The sequence below is a fragment of the Mesocricetus auratus genome, unplaced genomic scaffold (assembly GCF_017639785.1).
Source record: "Mesocricetus auratus isolate SY011 unplaced genomic scaffold, BCM_Maur_2.0 Super-Scaffold_100006, whole genome shotgun sequence".
In the NCBI taxonomy this organism is placed as follows: domain Eukaryota; kingdom Metazoa; phylum Chordata; class Mammalia; order Rodentia; family Cricetidae; genus Mesocricetus; species Mesocricetus auratus.
The window spans coordinates 79061202-79073271 of record NW_024429190.1 but is presented as its reverse complement, the minus strand read 5'-3'; the positions used below and the strand labels follow the sequence as shown (position 1 = coordinate 79073271).

Sequence of the window (12070 nt, the reverse complement as noted above, 5' to 3'; positions counted from 1 at the left end):
CTAATTAAGCACCTTCCTAACACACTTTCCAATATTTCCAAGAGGTTTGAGAAAAGGAACCTAACTAAATATCCAAACACTACAATTTATTCCTTCTCAGCTTCCTGCTTCCCTTTTATTTATCATTATTTATTCTGTGTGTTTTTCACATCATATATCTTGTTCCCATTCATTCCCTGTCCCTTCACATCTGCCTCTATCCCTGCACTCCCCGCCCCCTGCAATAGAATGAAATTCAAGAGAAAAAAAAAAACAATTTGGGGGGGTTAGAAAGATCATCATGGAAGCTGCATTGTGATCCTGTATACCCCTTTGTCCATACATCTCTACTTGGAAGTGTTCATTGCAATTTCCATACGGGAAATGGGGACAGCTCTCCCATGATCACAATTTTGGGGCTGGCTTAGCTATACCTGCACTTAGTGTTGACTGTGCTGCCCTAGCAGGGTGCTGGGCCTACTCTGCACTCTGCTTAGTGTTGCAGCTGGTGGGGGTCAGAAATGGCTCCCCCACTCTTATGATCATAGGGCTGGTTCTCCTATCTGCCTCAGGCATTTCTTTCTACTTTCTGATACTCTTGAAGCTGTCTCAAGTAAATGAGGGATCCAAAGGCCCTATTTCATAGTGCACCCAGCCCCCAACACACACACACACACACACACACACACTCACACCACCAAAAAGGTCCAGTAAGACAAAAAATAACTACACTTAACTCGGACCATCTTGCCCAGCTTCCGGAATGTCCTGTGGAGCTGGAATGAGAGTTGGTGGCCTGAGCATCTTTGTTTCTTTGTAGGCTCACTGCTATTATATCACCGTGAGGAGTTTTAAGGAAGCTGTGGAGAAACTGGACAATGAGCCAGCGATTCAGCAGGTGCTCCGGTGCCTCTGTGACCTCTATGCTTTACATGGTATACTGACTAACTCAGGTGACTTTCTTCATGATGGCTTCCTGTCTGGGGCCCAAGTGGACATGGCTAGAACAGCCTTTCTCGACTTGCTTCCCTTGATCAGGTGAGTGACTGGGACTTGAAACCATGTTAGACCCTGGTGCAAAGGTTGCTTCTCACTCTAAGACAGTGCAAACTTGGGGTCTGGACAGGCTTATACCCAGCACAATTATACCAGCAGAAAGCATTAGGGCTTAATGAAAGAAACATTAGAGGAATTAGGAGAAAATTAGAAATTAAAGTGCTAAAGAGTAAATTAGCTACCTCGGTTGAACTCTTCAACATTGGCAAGAAGCAGTGTGTAAGGAATGAGAATAAAATCAAGGCTCCTATATATGGGTGTGCTAATAATAATAATTTTAATCATAACCAGTGTTTAATGAGTATTTGTGTGCTAGAAGCTTTTATATGCATCATTTCATTTAATCCATACAGCCTTTGAACTGGATTTCATCTTCCTGTTCTACTGAGGAAGCTTAGGTTTATGAAAGTCAACTGTTGTACCTTTGTATGATTAGGCAGAAAGGGAGGTGGGAACATTCAGAGCTTCTGGCCACTGAGCATGCGTTCTTTACCTGTGTGGTAAGGTGCCTGGGAATTTATAATTATGAATACACTATGCCTATTCAGGTTTTTGATGACTGACTGTGCCTTAAGCAAATTCTTACTAAGTTTAATAAATGTATTTTATGCCAGGCAGTGGTGGCACTCACCTTTAATCCCAACACTCAGGAAGAAGAGGCATGCAGATCTCTGTGAGTTTGAGGCTAGTATGGTCTACAGAGTGAGTACCAGGACAGCTAGGGCTGTACACAGAGAAATCGTGTCTCATATATGTGTATATATATATTTTTTAACTCCCTTACATCCTTTCATGTACTGATTTGTAAACCAATAATACAGATACTTTTAAAATGTAGAGTTGATCCTATACAATTTAGAGTCATGGATACTATTGACATTTATTTTATACATAAACTAAATATTGCTTTAAAAACACATCAATGGGATGGAGAGATGGCTCAGAAGTTAAGAGCACTGGCTGCTCTTCCAGAGGTCCTGAGTTCAATTCCCAGCAACCACATGGTGGCTCACAATCATCTATAATGAGATCTGGTACCTCTTCTGGTCTGCAGACACACATGCAGGCAGAACACTGTATACATTATAAATAAATAAATAAATAAATAGATAAATATAAAAAAGAACACATCAAAACCAAAGTCTGTCTTGACCAGGTAAATAGAAGAAACAGGTATTAAAACACTATGAATTATTTACTAATATGAAATAAAACAAAAAAGAGATAATTTGAGAGTACAACATTTTTGAAACCTTGCTGGGCAAAAATGATACCTATTATATGTGGAGGGAAGTGACTTTTCCCCTGGGACTTCCAATAGTTCTCATTAACAGTAAAAAGATTTTAAATTAAATTTAAAGGTTTGCATAAGAGGTTAAAAACATTCAACCAAATGCTTTTTGTTTGTAAAATTCAGTATTAACAAGCCCCCGTGGCTATATATCATCACCTGACAGATAGCTAGTCGCTAGTAAATGTTTGTTCAGTTGAACCACTAAAGATGGAGCCAGAGAGATGCCTTGTGGGTCAAAGAGCTTCCCACTAAGCCTGACAATCTTTGATCCCATGTGGTGGAAGGCTAATACCAGCTTCCATAAAGGCATCCCCTGATCTTCAAGCACATACTATGGGCATCTCCACCAAAGTAAATAAATAAAAATACAAACAAAAGTAGTCAAAAGTATAACTAAGGCAATTATACCAAGTCTTAAACTTACCTTAATGCAGGAGGATCCAGTATGGGACTTCTAAGGGTGTAATTATTACTCACAGTTCAAGCACAAGTTGGCCTATATTTCTGAAATGATTAGCATTTTTTAAACACATGAAAAAAAACCACTTGGGCTTGGCTGGTGATAATCAGAAACAAAAGAGAACCATTAACACCTCATAAGCATGGTGTGTGCTTGTGTGTGTGTGTGTGTGTGTGTGTGTGTTTTAATCTGCATTCTGCTTTTCTAAGTGCTTGCCTTGGCTCCAGAGACACAAACTGCCAACACATACCTCCAAACCACAAACTGATTTACTTACATTGGGTCCTAAGTTTACTTTCTTGCTGTAGGGTAATTATTCATGAAACAGACTCCATGCTCTTATCAATTCAGCATAACATTCTCTTCCTGGATTAGCCACTATCTCCCTCAGATTTCAGGGATGACAAATCAAGGACAGGATGCTTCTGAGAGACATCAAATCTAGCTCTCAGTGTGAGGCCAATGAATTGATCTGGCTGTCTTAGTACCGTAAGGGGTGCTTAAAACCTCCACTGATGGATGGACTTCTGAGTAATGATGGCAGACTGAACATGCATATTCATTTCTGAAGCCCTCCTAAAACATCAGTATAAATGTCAAATATATATTTGTTTTGAGACAGAGTCTTATGTAGCCCTGGTTTTGAACTTGCTATACAGTCAAGGATAGCCTTGAACTTCTGATTGTCCTGCCCTCCATTTTCCCAGTGCTGGGATTACCACCATTAGCCAGCACACCCAGTTTTTATGCAGTGCTACAGATTGAACCCAGGGCTTTGTGCATGCTGGGCAAGCATTCAACCAAGTGAGGGGCCACCCCCTTAGCCCTTAAAACATTAAACATTTAAAGGTATCAACCCACAGAGAGGAGGACAAAGAAACGTGACAGTTGAAGGACACTACTGACCATGCAGACAGGTTCAGCAGCGAACTCAGGACAGTGCTGGGACTGACAGTGGGGTAAAGGTGAGGTGACAGAATGTACCACACTCCCAGTTCCCCCCGTCTTGAACCTGTTCTGCTAAAAAGCAAGGCCATAGACTAGAGAGCACAGCTGAGGACAAGACTGTCCTATAAAAAGCACTTTTCACATTGGTTCCTAGAAGGCTGGCGGCCTGCATGTATGAAGAGGACAAAATAGTCCTTCAAGAAGCCAGGAGACAGAGCTAAAGACGCAAGCCTCTTTTAGCCAGGAGACAGAGCTAAAGACACAAGCCTCTTTTAGCCCTTATCATCCATCCAGCTCACCCCACAGTGACCTCACTAAAAAGTAAACACAGGCTTCTGCTTGTGTGACTAGTTATCACCCCACTATCAGCTAAGACCGGATACTCGGGATCACCATGTACCAGAGGAAAGCCCTTAGGTAAAAGAAGGAGACCCAAATAAGCAAGAACAAGACAACTTAAAGGATACAAATAAACCTGTAGGGAAAATAAAACTTAGAAATAGAAATTTTAAATCATCAATATCTCCAAAGAGCTGAGAAGGTCAAAATACTGCAGCTATGAAATAAGAAATCTGCCATCATCAGAGAGCAGAAAAGAGTTCTGAGATTTTAAAATGATCATATAAATGAAACATCAGTGAAGGAGTTACGTATGGTAACTTCAGAGGATATAAGAAACAAAACAAAATAAAATACTTTTAAAATGATCATATAAATGAAACATCAGTGAAGGAGTTGCGTATGGTAACTTCAGAGGATATAAGAAACAAAACAAAATAAAATAATTTTAAAAAAGAAGACCAATCAATAAAAATTTTTAGGTATATATTTAAAGAAAACCCATATTCACAGTCTATCATGTGAAAGACAGATCAAGAAAAAAAGACAAAGAAAGCCAAAAGGTGACAAATCATCAATAAAATAATTTACGAAAATTTACCTAGAATGAAAGATACAGAGTTTCAGGTTGAAAGATCCATAGTGGCTGCAAGTAGGAGACAGGCCCCCGACACAAGCACACATGTGGGAAGAAAAGTATTCGCAGGAAGGTAAGGATTTCACTGGGGTGGGGGGCAGAAGCGGCATTGAATTTCAAATGTTCTTGTTTTAGTTTTTGTGTGGTGTTGGGGATCAACACCATGGCCTTGAACATGCTAGGCAGGTCCTCTACCTGTGAGCTATAGCTCCAGACCTGCAAGCATTTAACTACGGCCTTGAACATGCTAGGCAGGTCCTCTACCTGTGAGCTATAGCTCCAGACCTCCAAGCATTTAACCACGGCCTTGAACATGCTAGGCAGGTCCTCTACCTGTGAGCTATAGCTCCAGACCTCCAAGCATTTAAGCAGGCCGCCTGCCGGGAGAAACGGACCAGACAAGCTGAGCACAAAGAAAAAAGCCACAGAGGTAGGAAAGGAGAATGCTTGGCTTGTCTACCCAGAGGCCAGAAACAAGGCAGTAGAAGAGGGGAAGGACGGCCGAGTGGAGGAAAAGACCAAGGTTAGAGAGTGTGGGTATGCAGTGACGCAGGAGGAATGGGTATGTGATTGCAAAGACTAAAGATTTGGGCTTTTACTGTGTGTGAGAATGGTAAGTTTGAGCCAGGCATTGGTGGCGCACGCCTTTAATACCAGCACCTAGGAGGCAGAGGCAGGCGGATTTCTGTGAGTTCGAGGCCAGCCTGGTCTATAGAGCGAGTTCCAGGACAACCTCCAAAGCCACAGAGAAACCCTGTCTCAAACTGCCCCCCCACGGGGGGGAGAGAGAGAGAGAGAGAGAGAGAGAGAGAGAGAGAGAGAGAGAGAGAGAGAGAGGGAGGAGAGAGAGAGAGAGGGAGGACAGAGAGAGAGAGAGGAGAGAGAGAATGGGAAGTTTATGAACACAGCACAATTACTATAACCCTGAAACAACCTAACCCTGTGTATATTCATGCCTGGGGGGTAGGTACATGTTCTTTTGTTTTTTGTGGGTTTTTATTTGTTTTGTTTTAGGTGTGTTTGTTGTTGTTGTTGTTTTGTGTACACATGTGAAGACCAGAGACCAGTGCACAACCTCAGGTGTCCTTTCTCAAGCACCAATGGGTTTTTTTTTTTTGAGACCGTTATCTCTCACTGGCCTGGAACTCACAAGCAGGCCAGATAGACTGGTCAGCGAGCCCAGCAGCGATCTGCCTGTCCCCACTTACTCAGGATAGGATTACAAACATGTCATGCTAAGTGGTGGCAAATGCCTTTAATCCCAGCCCTCAAGAGGCAGGTGGATCTCTGCAATTTCTAGGCCAACCCTGTCTGTGAGTTCCAGGACAGCCAGGACTACACACAAAGAAACCCTGTCTCAGAAACAAAACAAAATAAAAAACAAATGTCCAATACAACACTCGGTGCCCCCTCCCAAAATCCTGAGACTCAAACTTAGGTCCCTGCAGTTTATCAGCTGAGCTATCTCCCAATATATATATATGAATAATATAAAGCAGGAGCTTTATATTTATAACGCTATTGGTTTAACCCACAGCCCCCAAACGAACCATTATAAATAAAGTAATAAATAGCAGCAATGAGATGGGTCTGAAAGCCAATGCAGTGTTCCAGATAAGAGATGATCATGAACTGGTCCAGAGTGGAGCACTGATGTGGCAGGAAGCAGGCAAAACTTGGACATGCTTTGAAAATAGAACAGTCTTTGCTGACAATTAGAGATGGCACAAGATAGGAAGAGGAAATCAGACGTTTATCTATCGTAAAGGGGAACGCTACAGGAGGGCCAGGGTAGATACGACAGACAAGATCAGGACTTTGTTTTGGGATTCAGTGCGTTTTAAAAGCCTGCTAGAAATCTAGCACGGAACCAGTAAGCAGGTGACAGAGGAGGGATAAATTTGGAAGTCAATGGCATGTGGCTGATATTTAAAGCCACGAGGGAGATGATGTCATTGAGGAGTGAGTGAATAAGAAGTATTAGGACCCTCCAAATACAGTAAGGAGACCTAGTCAAGAGTTATTTTGGTGAATTGCTGCAGAACCCAGTCCTCTCCAGAAAGAGCAAGAGAACTGGAGATAAGCAGACAAAATACTCCCAGACTCAGTCAAAAGAGGAGCCAAGATCTAGGGTAGATGAAGGAAAGGAGGGGAGCCAAGTGCTTGCTAATTTTATAACTATGCCTCCACACATGTAAGTGCACCACACCTGTGCAATGCCTGAGGAGTCACAGACAATTGTGAGCCACCATCTGAGTGCTATCAGCTAAACTAAGGTCCTCTACAAGAGCAGCAACTGTTATTAAACACTGAGTACTTTCCAGCACCCCCTACCAAGCTTGTCTTAAGAGAGATGACAGCAAGTTTCTACACTGATGGAATGATCTCAGGGGGTTTCTGACACTGTACAGGAAGGTAAAGAATCTTTCTCCTGTAGGTAAGGTCTGGAAGCATCTAGTGAACCAAGAAGTAGGTAGACTAGGGGCAGGGATTGGAGTTGACCCGTGTAAAGGAGGGCTGGGTACCATGCTCACAGAAAGTCCATGATCAGTGAAATAGGATGCAAAATCACTCTAGTAAGGAAGGGGAGGTGGGTGTTATATACTTGAAGATGGAAGAGACTGAGAAAAATCACTAGGAGAGTGGGTAGGTGAACAAGGGATCAAGATTGCTAAACTGTGGCTCTGCTACCTGAACTCTTAGGACAGCAGTGTAGGCTGGTTTTTCCAGTCATACATTGTCACATGGGTGGTGGCAGAAAATCAGTGAAAACAAGGAGTGAGCTGGGCTACACCAGCATAAGAACAAAAATTGCTGGATATATTCTTAGGGAGAGAATATAATGGATTGTGGAACTTCAGTTGACTACAGAGAGAACCAAGACCACCAGGGTCATAAAGGACATTAAACAAGAAGTACAGCTCATTAGTTATTGCCAAAACAGGATTAAAGACCAATACCATGGCTTGATGGGCAAAGGTACTTGAAGCCAAGACTGACAATGTGAGTTCAGTCTCTAGGTTGATGGTGAAACCTTGATCTCAAAGACTCACAGGTGGAAGGACTGATTCTTTCATCTTGAACTCTGACCTCCATATGCACTGCACAGTTCTAGACCAGCCAGAACTACACAGTGAGACCCTGTCTCAAAAACAAACAACTGAGGCCAAGTTGAGCTACATAAGAAGTTCAGATCAACCAGACCTTATCTCAAAACAAAATTTTAAGTCATACAAATATAATTAGATTAATTATCCAGACACTTCAAATGTTTTGATGTTACACAGTCACCACAATGTCAGCCCCACTGAACATTAATTAGTCACAAATTGCAACTATGTTTGGAGGTAAGAAAGGCAGAAGCAAGAGCTTGAGCAGATAGGGGTAAAGAGAAAACTGCCCAATCCAACCAAGTGTGTGGAGCATGCATGTAATCCCAGCAATCATGAGTCGGGGGTGGGGCACTGAGGGCAGTAGCCTGGGTTGCATAGAGTTCCAGGTCAGCCTGGACCGCATGGTAAGATTTGTCCCCTTTTACTCCCCAAAAAGGAAATCCTTGCTTTTATAACTGTCAGTGAATAACATCTAAATCTGAAACATCAAGAAGTTGCTAGCAAACCAAAATAACCCAAACATAGCTGGGCAGTGATGGTGCACGCCTTTGATCCCAGCACTCTGGAGACAGAGGCAGGCAGAGCTCTGTGAGTTCAAGGCCAGCCTGGTCTACAAAGCTAATTCCAGGACTGGCTCCAAAGCTACACATAGAAATCCTGTCTTGAAAACAAAATTGCCAGCATTACACAAAAATATTAGGAGATATTTGTGTAAATATTAGCTAAAAGACTAACAAAGTTGCTAAAGAGAAGAAAACTGGAGTAGAGATGCTAGGTGTACTAATTGCTTTCTGTTGTAATAAAACACTGACCAAAACCAACCTGGGGAAGAAAGGGTTTATTGATTCTTAGGTTATAGTCAATCATTGCAGGAAGCCAAGGCAGGAACTCAAGGCAGAATCTGAAGGCAAGAACTGAAGATGAGGCTTGGATGAGTGCTGCTTACTGGCTTGTTCTCCATGGATTGCTTAGTTGCCTTTTTGATACAACCCAAGACTACCTGCCCAGAGATAGTACCACCCACAGTAGGCTGGGCTCACCCACACCAATCATTAATCAAGAAAATGCTCCAATGATATGTCTACCAGCCAATCTGATGGAGACAATTCCTCATTAGAGGTTCCCTCTTCCCAAGTGACTCTAGTTGGTGTCACGTTGATAAAAACTAACCAACACACTGGGTGGTTGGCTGATTTTTTTCATTTTTTTCCAGCGTTGGGAATTGGATCTTGGACTTTATGCCCAGTAGGCAAGCCCTGTTTTTTTAAATAACAAACCTTAAAGAACTCTATGATTCTTTATCCTGTGCATATATAACTGATAAACAGTAAAACCCAGGGGCTGGTGGTGGCACTCGCCTTTAATCCCAGCCCTTGGGAGTCAGAGGCAGGGTTAGGAGTTACAAATAGGCATGCAGATCTCTGAGTTCAATGCCAGCCTGGTCTACTGAGAGAGTTCCAGGACAGCTTCCAAAGCTATAGAGAAACTCTTTCTCGAAAAACAAAACAAAATAAAACAAAGTAAAATCCAGCGGGTTGGAGAAATGGCTCAGTAGCTAAGAGCACTGACTGCTCTTCAAGAGGACCCAGATTCAATTCCTAGCACCCACATGGCAGCTCACAGTTGTCTTTGACTCCTGTTCCTGGGGATCTGACACCCTCACACAGATATACATTCAGGCAAAACACCAATGTACATAAAATACAAATAAAGAAAAAAAAAGAATGGTTTAAAAAGTAAAATAAAACCTAAATAATAAAGATGAATTATTCAAGCAGATAATGATGCAACTTCTAATTATTTCCTGCGGATCAATTAGATTCCTAAGAGTAAGGTGAAATGCTCATAGTCTGTCTCCTCTCTCAGGAAGGATGCAATCTTCTTAACTGATGCTTTTGACTTCACGGATCATTGTTTAAATTCGGCACTCGGCTGTTATGATGGACATGTCTACGAACGTCTGTTTGAATGGGCTAAGAAGTCACCAGCTAATAATAAGGTAGTTGAGTGGAACTCATTATAAATTATGTAAAAGAGCAGAGAACAAGCAGTAAAAACATCTCCATGTTTTCCCATTTTAATCGATTCTGCTTGGGTTGAAAATTACTTGGCATAGAGCATCTGTTTAAAATACTTCCAGAGAGTACATAAAAGAAACCAGGGGTGCGGTTTGGCAGGAACTGAAATCAGCAAAATGCACAGCTCATTTCTAAATCATGGCTTGACAAACCCAAGGCACACACATATAGCAGCAAGCTGACTTTTACATTAACAAAACTAAGATAAATCATAGCAGTGGTAAACCATCTTATTTTCAGCCTTTTAGCTCCATTTTATGCAGATAAAAGTGCATAGTCAGAGGTGATAGAAAATTTGAGGTACTGCCAGTTATCCCAGCCTCACGAGGCAAAGTTAAGAACATCAACCGGTAATGTATTTCTAATTTAGGGAGCCCATATTGAAAAGCAGACTTGACACAGATGATTCCAACAAGGGACCCATCTATCTTAGGCACACACATGAGTTGTTTCACAGTGTTGGGTATAGTAGACTTTATAAACAAATGCTTTTCAACTGGTGAACTTTCTCTTTAGTCCAACTTCAGAAACATATCTTTACAATGCAGTGACCAACACTCGGGCTTTCACTCACAAGCAAGGTGATATTAGATTTGCTCTTGACAGTTTGTATTCCGTCACACATCAGAGCTTAGCTTAACACTATCATCCAAAGTCATAACCTCCAGAACGGGTGTCAGACAGGCCAATGTATTTCAGTCAAGGGTCATCCACAAGAAGACATCGTTTTAGGAAATAGAAACAATTTACCTACACATTCACTGCTCCTATGGCTAACCTACTTCTAGTACATTGCTTTTCTAATGATAATTCCTCTGTCCTCGCTAATGTTTAAATCCTGGCATAAAAGCAAAGCAATCCTTCCCAATCCAGCCTGCTTTCCGTGTCTCAAGAGAGACCAACGTCCATTGGTACTTCGTAGAACCATCACACCTCTCCCTGCTCACCTGTCAGCAAATACTGAGACACATAGCTCAGTGGCAACACAGGAAAATACTCCACTCCCCTGGATTCCTCGTGGCTACTAACGACTGTAGTGGGTCATTTTGTTTTTCTTCCTTCTAAAACACTTTAATCTGGAAACCATGGCAGGTTTGTAGAAACAATTCTGTAAAATGCTGACATACTTCTTCCTGCGCTTTCGTCTCCACTTCCTTCTACTTGGCCAAGGATGGAGCTTCTTATGACCTACATAATGACACAAAAGCAGTCAGTGCATCCAGATGCCAGGTACTCATCAGCCGGCCTAATGCTACCTTTTTAAGTGACAGGCGCAGCAGTGTGGCTCTTTCATGCATGGCAGTTTAGGAATGGGAGGATAGATGACTTTGACTCCACTTAGTCAAAATCTTACGTGGTTGGCTGCTAATATACAGCCACATGATCTCATACTTTCTACTTCTTCAGAAAGCACCAATAGTTTCAAAGTCTATTTTTTGATCTGCCATAGTTGTGAAGTACAGCACACATTGTAATAGAAAAAAGGTACATTCCAGGTATTTTAACTAGGTTAAAACAGCAGCTATGTTCAAACATGCCCTGTGAACACAAAGTACAAGTGAGAAAATATTTCACTGGTGCTCTTATGCCGGATGTAACGTGGTATGTGCTAGGCTGCATTCTTAGCTCCAAAGAAGTCTCTCCTGTCTGGAGCACACTGTGCTGAACTTTCTCCCTGAATAGGATGCCATGCTCCCCTGGTGTACTCTGTGATGTCCACTTTTGGATTTCTGGCTGATCTAGAAAATTGCACAGAGGATTCTACCTGTTCACATCCAAGTGACTCCCTATGGAAGCAAGAAGGAATCATCGGGGGTCATTGCAAACCAAGAACCCCCTTATTTTAGTGTTTAAGGGTCTTGTGTAGCCCAGGCTGGCCTTAAACTCCTAGCTCCCAAATGCCAAGATTACATATGCACATCACTTCGCCCCAGCAAGAATCCAATTCTCTCAATAACTATATTGTAAAAACATGCTAAAGAAACAGTGAGAAGTATTAAACACATCTGGTCCATTCATTCAAAGAATATTTATAGCACAATGGTGGTGTGCTAGTATTGAAGAAACAATGGAGAATAAAATGTAGACCTTTGTTAAAGATCTTATTATTTTTTAAGATTTATTTATTACACAGTGTTCTGTCTGCATGTATGTCTGCAGGCCAGA

At 41.9% G+C, this 12070-nt stretch overlaps 1 protein-coding gene across 2 annotated transcripts in view; it reads left to right on the top strand.

The window, feature by feature from the left end:
- Acox2 (acyl-CoA oxidase 2) overlaps window positions 1–12070 on the top strand; it is a 30961-nt gene that overhangs the window by 17800 nt on the left and 1091 nt on the right. For both annotated transcript variants that reach the window (XM_040747554.1, XM_005076382.3), the window contains 2 exons: window positions 800–1017; window positions 9693–9825. In XM_040747554.1, coding sequence (XP_040603488.1) covers window positions 800–1017; window positions 9693–9825 — 351 coding nt within the window. The remainder of the gene's footprint in view (window positions 1–799; window positions 1018–9692; window positions 9826–12070) is intronic.